The sequence below is a fragment of the Grampus griseus genome, assembly GCF_964374135.1.
Source record: "Grampus griseus genome assembly, chromosome: 7".
Lineage (NCBI taxonomy): Eukaryota > Metazoa > Chordata > Mammalia > Artiodactyla > Delphinidae > Grampus > Grampus griseus.
In genome coordinates, this window is record NC_139001.1 from 33,251,003 (window position 1) to 33,258,506 (window position 7,504).

The window sequence follows — 7,504 nt, forward strand, 5'->3', positions numbered from 1 at the left end:
TAATTAAAATTGCAAAAGGATAAAAAGGTACAAGTGCAATGCTCTTATTAATCACCTATATCCATAATTTCAATGAACAATGTGTACTTTTGGTCATCTTTATTGTGTTTTTTTCTGATTATATTATTGAAATGTAATTTTACATTTGCTGAATCTAATAATAAAAATGTGGGCTTGTAAAAAAAGACATTATTATTTTTCAGTGAGTTAATACATACTTTAAAATTTTCTCAGTTTTAATTTTTAATATGGTAAATATCAATAGATATAGCACACATAAACAAAAGCTCTTTGGGGGTCTTCAAAAATTTAAAAGTTTAAAGGAGTCCTGTGACCGAAATGTTTTGAAACTGCTGCTCTAGCCTATTTCAACTTCCCCTTTGGATTTCAATTTAGATTTTATTTATTTTTTTGCATGCTTTTCATGACCATCCTGGTTGGATGTGAAGGTCTTATATATTCCCTTAATAATACGCTATACTGTGGAAGGTAGTGGAGCTGGGGCGGGGGCTGCGGTGCCGGGGCGGGGGCGGGGATCGGGGCGTCCCAGCGGCGGCGGGAGGCGGCCGTGAGGCGGTGGCTGCGTGGGGACCCCGGGCTCCGGGAGGAGGACCTTCCTTCCTATCTGGCCGCGAGGGCGCCGGGACCCGAGCCGCGTAGCATCGCGATGGCTGCGCAAGGAGAGCCCCAAGTGCAGTTCAAGCTCGTATTGGTTGGTGACGGCGGTACTGGGAAAACTACATTTGTGAAACGCCATCTGACTGGTGAATTTGAGAAGAAGTATGTAGCCATCTTGGGCGTTGAGGTCCATCCCCTTGTGTTCCATACCAACAGAGGACCCATTAAGTTCAACGTATGGGATACAGCTGGCCAGGAGAAATTTGGTGGACTGAGAGATGGCTATTACATCCAAGCCCAGTGTGCTATCATAATGTTTGATGTAACATCGAGGGTTACTTACAAGAACGTGCCCAACTGGCATAGAGATCTGGTACGCGTGTGTGAGAACATCCCCATCGTGCTGTGTGGCAACAAAGTGGATATTAAGGACAGAAAGGTTAAGGCAAAGTCGATTGTCTTCCACCGAAAGAAGAATCTTCAGTACTATGACATCTCCGCCAAAAGTAACTACAATTTTGAAAAGCCCTTCCTCTGGCTTGCTAGAAAACTGATCGGAGACCCTAACTTGGAGTTCGTCGCCATGCCTGCTCTCGCCCCGCCAGAGGTGGTCATGGACCCAGCGTTGGCAGCGCAGTACGAGCACGATCTAGAGGTTGCTCAGACAACTGCCCTCCCGGATGAAGATGATGACCTGTGAGAAAAGTGAAGCTGGAGCCCAGCGTCAGAAGTCTAGTTTTATAGGCAACTGTCCTGTGATGTCAGTGGTGCAGCGTGTTTGCCACTTTATTATATAGCTAAGCAGAACATGTGCTTAATGTTTGGTATGCTGAAGGAGATGAATGGGCTTTGGAGTGAATGTGGCAGTTAAAAAAAAAAAAAAAACTTCATTTTTTTGGACCTGCATATTTAGGTGTTTTGGAACACAGTTCTTTCCTCCTTAAGTTTCAAATATAAGACTGCTACAGTCACATCACAATATTCAGTGGTGGAATCTTGTTTGTTACTGTCATTCCCATTCCTTTTCGTTTAGAATCAGAATAAAGTTGTATTTCAAATATCTAAGCAAATGAACTCATCCCTCGTTTAAATGAGCATTTTAAAACCACTAACAGGGAAAATTGTGCCATGTTAGTATCTGAATTGCCTTTGCTATTACTACTTAATTTGAAGTCTGTTAGGTTAAATTCTTCTAATTTTCTGTACATGTGAATCATTTCACACAAATGAAATGACAGGTCAACAGTATTGTATTCGGTAAGTCGTTAAGAGGTGTAAATACTGTCAATGCAGTCAGGCTAAAATAATACCTACCCCACCTGTCTTTTGGCCTAGGTAGTTTCACACCTAGGGAAGAGCTTGTTTGAGATTTGTGTGACCTGTCAGAATAAAAGTGGTACCTGTTTTAGACGTTTCAAATAGAGATCTTAAGAATTATAGTTGCTTTTATGGCAAAAGTAACCATGTTCTAATGTAGAGCTTCTCAAAGTCTGATGAAACCATACAGATGGTTGCGGGAACTTGAGGGACGTCTCATCTGTTAAAAATGAATATAAATTGTGCGTTTACTTGCCTTTTGTTTCAGCGTTAACATGTTTAACGTAAAGTTGGTATGCTAGGAAGATGTTCACGTTTACCTGCTGTTGTCAAGTACTCCCAAGCTTTAAAGATGTCAAAGATTAAGGATTTCATTGGACACATCACAGCTTTGGTGGTTTTTCTCCCCACAAAGAATTTTTGTGGGCGGTGCAGGGACACAGCAGGATGCTGCAACAGAAAAGTAGGGCTTAGATTGGCTTAGTGAAGTGAAACAAGACTGCCAAAGTCTCAATAGGTTAACCACTTATGTTCGTATGGTTTCCACATGTAAACATGAATTGAGTCCGTCTTGCCTGAGTTTGATCCCATCGACACCATACTGTAGCAATTAGAAGTCAAAATAAGAGCTGTTTTGCTCATGTAAGTACTACTGTACTATAGTGCAGTTTACCAAAGTTCTTTAGGTGTCCAGTTATCCTTAAATGATTACTTTCCTACCTAAAAAGGTAGGGAAGGATCACGTCAGTATGTGGAGAACTGAAATATAAAGGGTAAAATTGGATGCGTTTTAATTTGTTAAAATATTGAATAAATATTAATAGATTCACTTACAAAAAAAAAAAAATAATAATACGCTATACTTCACTTATTAGCAGCTCTACACTTATTAGCATTATATTTTTGTTTTTGTTTTATATAACAAAAGTTTTATTGAGATATAATTATCATACAGCTCACCTATTTATTTATTTATTATTATTATTATTTCTTAATCCAGCAAACATGTAGATTTATTTTAAATCAGTTTGGTACATGATACAGATTGGTTTTGCAGTTTTTTTACATCTTTATTGGAGTATAATTGCTTTACAATGGTGTGTTAGTTTCTGCTTTATAACAAAGTGAATCAGTTATACATATACATATGTTCCCATATCTCTTCCCTCTTGTGTCTCCCTCCCTCTGGTTTTGCAGTTTTTAATGAACTGAAATAGAAATTTCTAAATACAGCAGTGTCTGTGCAACAAATATCTGTAAGGTAAAATAAGGGATTTTAATAGAACTACAATCTGCATGAACAAATCAGATGAAAAATCTGAAAAGGTTTCTATATACCTTCCGGATTAAAAAGAACCCCAAAATTATTAATGGCCCAAGATACTAAACTGCTAAAGGAAGAGGGGGAAAGCCTGTGAGTTCTGTTGTAAGAGCTCTTTTTGTAAAATCTAATTCCATATTATGATTCAGTTAGAGCAGTATTCAAAATTATAGAAGATGAGAGGCTTCATCAGCTATATTTTCACAAAAATAGCTATAGTGTTAACATTAATGTGTGGCAAGGTATTCCTATCTAGGTAAATGACAATTATACCATTGTAGCTAATTTTTACCACTTTGGGAGAATGGAAATTCTGTATATTTTCAATTGATTCTTGTATCTTAAAGCACTCACTAAAAACTAATAGCCATGGAACCATAATAAAAGTTTTTGTGAGGTACCTAAAATATTACTACTGAGGGAAACAAAAATGTGAGGTAAGCCTACCTTTCCCCCAAAACTTTTGAAGCCAGAGATTTTAAACAATTAAGGAACTTGAAAACTTAGGTATATGTACCAATGTGCAAGTAAAACAAACTTTAGCTGTACCAGCAAGTAAAGAAGAAACAGTAAATCTTCATTTTAAGAACCTTTATTTATCTAAATGTAAGGAATTTTGGCTTATGAAATGGACCAAAGCAACTTGTCATTTCTTACTATAAAATATTGAAAACCAAGTGCTAAACACAGCCACTATAGGCTAAAGAAACTAAAACAAAAAACCTTAATGACCTAGAAAAGCAAAAGCTCATTTTAAACTGATTTAAGCCTCTGAACTAATCCAGTGTGTCAAAGACAGGGAAGAAGTATCCCTCTAAACCTGAATAAACTAGTGCTTCATAAGGAAGCTAAAGAAATAAAAGTATTCATGCTTATTATACTACAGCAATTGAAACTGAGAAGAAGAAAGGATGGAAAAGGAGAAAGAAAAAGTACAACCTGTTTATCCAGGGCAATCATCATTAAAAATCTACAGTAATATGATAAACTAAAATTTTTTTCTGAAATTATACTGCTCACGTTTGCTGTCTCAAAACTTAAAATGATTGCCTCATTTAAAGAGTTAATAAATGATTCTAAAACAACTTCTTTCTTTCTTGCCTTACAGAAGTTACTTTTCCAGAAAGCTTCGTGGAAATCCTTTTAAGGTACAACAGTGTTAGGAGAATTTTTTGAAGTACAAGGGAAAATATAATTAAATCAACTTTATCTCTATACTGTTTAACAGCCATAAGTAAAATGTTGGGAGATTCAATAGATGAAGGCTTCTGACTTTGTATAACATCCTTTAAGTTACTCAGGCTTGAAATAAAGTAGGTAAGTTTTCAATTAAATACTAACAGTATGGTATCTAAAAGCTGGTTTACTACTGCTTACATCAACAGTTACATCCTCAGACCAACCTTTCCCTTCATTAATGTGAAAGAACAAATCATCAACATTTTAAGTTACAGTCTACCTTTCAGTCTGTCTTTTAAGGCACTGTTCTTTATTTTCTCAATCATATAAGGTGCTTTACAAGTATGAACAATAACCTGCTACACTTTAATGTTTCGTATCCTTTCCATTCATTTCTTTAAATCTGGAATGTAATTCCCTGTGAGCTCACCTATTTAAAGTGTACAATTTTTAGTTTTTCAGTGTATTTACAGAGCTGTACAGTCATCATTGAAGCAATTTTATAGCATTTTCATCACCCCTCAAAGAAACTCTGCTCTTTAATAGTCACTCCCCATTTCCCCACTAATCCTCCAGCCCTAGTAGAATGCTGGAGCAGTAGCCCACTAATCTATTTTCTGTTTCTATAGACTTGCCTATTCTGTGTATGTCATATAAACAGAATCATACTTTGTGACTGGCTCCTTTCAATTAGCATAATTTTTTCAAGTTTCATCCACATCATATGAAGACTTCATTCCTTTTTATGGCTTAATAATGTTCCTTTATATGGCTATACCACTTTTCTTTATCCATTAGTCAGTTGATGTACATTTGGGTTGTTTTCTTTTTTTTTGCTATTATGAATAGCAAAAATATGAATGAATTATGAATTCATTATGAATTATGAATATGGCTGCTGTGAACATCTGTGTACATGTTTTTGTGTGAACATATATCGTCAGTTCTCTTGGGTGTATATCTAGGAGTAGAATTCCTGGGTCATGGTAACTTTATGTTTAAACAGTTTGAGGAACTGCCAGAATGTTTTTCAAATGAAGTGTTTTCCAAAGCATTTTATGTTCCCACTAAGTAGAGTTTGAGGGTTCCAATTTCTCCATATGTTTTTCAGCACTTATTATTTTTCTTTTAATTTATAGACAATATACTAATGGGTCTGAAATGGTATCTCATAGTGGCTTTAATTTGCATTTCCCTGATAGCTAATGATGTTGAGCATCTTTTCATGTCCATTTGTATATCTTCTTTGGAGAAATTTCTATTCAGATATTTTGTCCACTTTTAAATTGGATTACTTGTCTTTTAATTGTTGAATTATAATAGTTCATGTATTCTGAATATTAGACCTTTATCAGATATATTATTTGCAAATATTTTCTTCCATTTCTTAGGTTGTCTTTCCAACATAAAAGACAAAAGTTTTAATTTTGATGAAGTCTATATTATTTATTTTTCTTTGGTTACTTGTGATTTTGGTGTCATATCTAAGAAGCCATTTCCTAATCCAAGGTCAAGAAGATTTATACCTATGTTTTCTCCTAAGAGTTTTATAGTTTTAGCTCTTACATTCAGGCCTTTGATCCACTTTAATTTTTCAAATATTGTGAGATAGTGATCCAAATTCATTCTTTTGCATATGGATATCCAGTTGTCCGAGTAAGTTTTGTTAAAAGACTTCTTTCACCATTGAATTGTCTTGGCATTTTTGTCCAAAATTAATTGATGTGTGAGGATTTACTGATTTATTCTGGAATCTCAATTCTGTTCTGTTTGTCCATATCCTTATGCTCTATGCTTTTGTCAGTACGGCCACTATATTTTATTTATTTATTTTTTTCTGCGGTATGCGGGCCTCTCACTGTTGTGGCCTCTCCCGTTGCGGAGCACAGGCTCCGGACGCGCAGGCTCAGCAGCCATGGCTCACGCGCCCAGCCGCTCCGCGGCATGTGGGATCTTCTCAGACCGGGGCACAAAGCCGTGTCCCCTGCCTCGGCAGGCGGACTCTCAACCACTGCGCCACCAGGGAAGCCCACGGCCACTATATTTTAAAGAACTCACAGAAGGGCCATTCTTCTTTTTTTTTTTTTCTGGTACGCGGGCCTCTCACTGTTGTGGCCTTTTCCATTGCGGAGCACAGGCTCCGGACGCGCAGGCCCAGCGGCCATGGCTCACGGGCCCAGCCGCTCCGCGGCACGTGGGATCTTCCCGGACCGGGGCACGAACCCGCGTCCCCTGCATCTGCAGGCGGACTCTCAACCACTGCGCCACCAGGGAAGCCCAGAAGGACCATTCTTTAATTCAAAGCAATGAAGTCAAGGGTGGGAGTCAGCTTCTTCTCGCCACCAGTTTAGAACTTTCAGGAGCATCTTTTTCATCAGTAGCCATCAAAATCCTGCTCAATGGGATCATGTTTTGTTTTAATTAAGTTCATGTGTTTGGCCAGGGTTGGTTAACCAAAAATGCTAGCTCTAGTGTAAGAAGCACTAGAGTTCTAGGTATACAGTTCAATTTATTCAGGGAGATCGATGAGCAAGGCCAGGAGGAGACAATAGAAGTATCTTGGGGCTTCCCTGGTGGCGCAGTGGTTGAGAGTCCGCCTGCCGATGCAGGGGACACGGGTTCGTGCCCCGGTCCGGGAAGATCCCACACGCCGCAGAGCTGCTGGGCACGTGAGCCATGGCCGCTGAGCCTGCGCGTCCGGAGCCTGTGCTCCGCAGCGGGAGAGGCCACAACAGTGAGAGGCCCGCGTACCGCAAAAAAAAAAAAAAAGTATCTTGGCTCAGCCTTCAGAAACGCGCAAGGTATCAGAGGGAGGGGGTCTGTGCTCAGTACGCTTCCAAACGTCGAGACTGGGCACTCGGAACTTTTCCCCAGGGGGATGGGCTCGGGACCCAGGCACAAGGCCTAATCTAGGTGCATCTGAGGGGACTGTCGTTTATTCACTCGCGCGACCACCACTAAAGCCGCTCGGCCCTCCAGCCTCCGGGCACTCGCCCCCCACTGGCTTTCCCGCCTCGCCTTTCCTCTCCTCCTTCCCCCTCCTCTTAGCGCGTAGCGGAAGTGACGCCA

The 7,504-nt window shown here is 39.2% G+C and overlaps 1 protein-coding gene across 1 annotated transcript; it reads left to right on the plus strand.

The window, feature by feature from the left end:
* Window positions 1-636: 636 nt before the first annotated feature.
* On the plus strand, window positions 637-2,762 carry LOC309825204 (GTP-binding nuclear protein Ran-like). Its single transcript, XM_082658691.1, has one exon. The coding sequence runs from the start codon at window positions 668-670 to the stop codon at window positions 1,316-1,318; it is 651 nt and encodes a 216-aa protein (XP_082514817.1). The 5' UTR covers window positions 637-667; the 3' UTR covers window positions 1,319-2,762.
* Window positions 2,763-7,504: the final 4,742 nt, after the last annotated feature.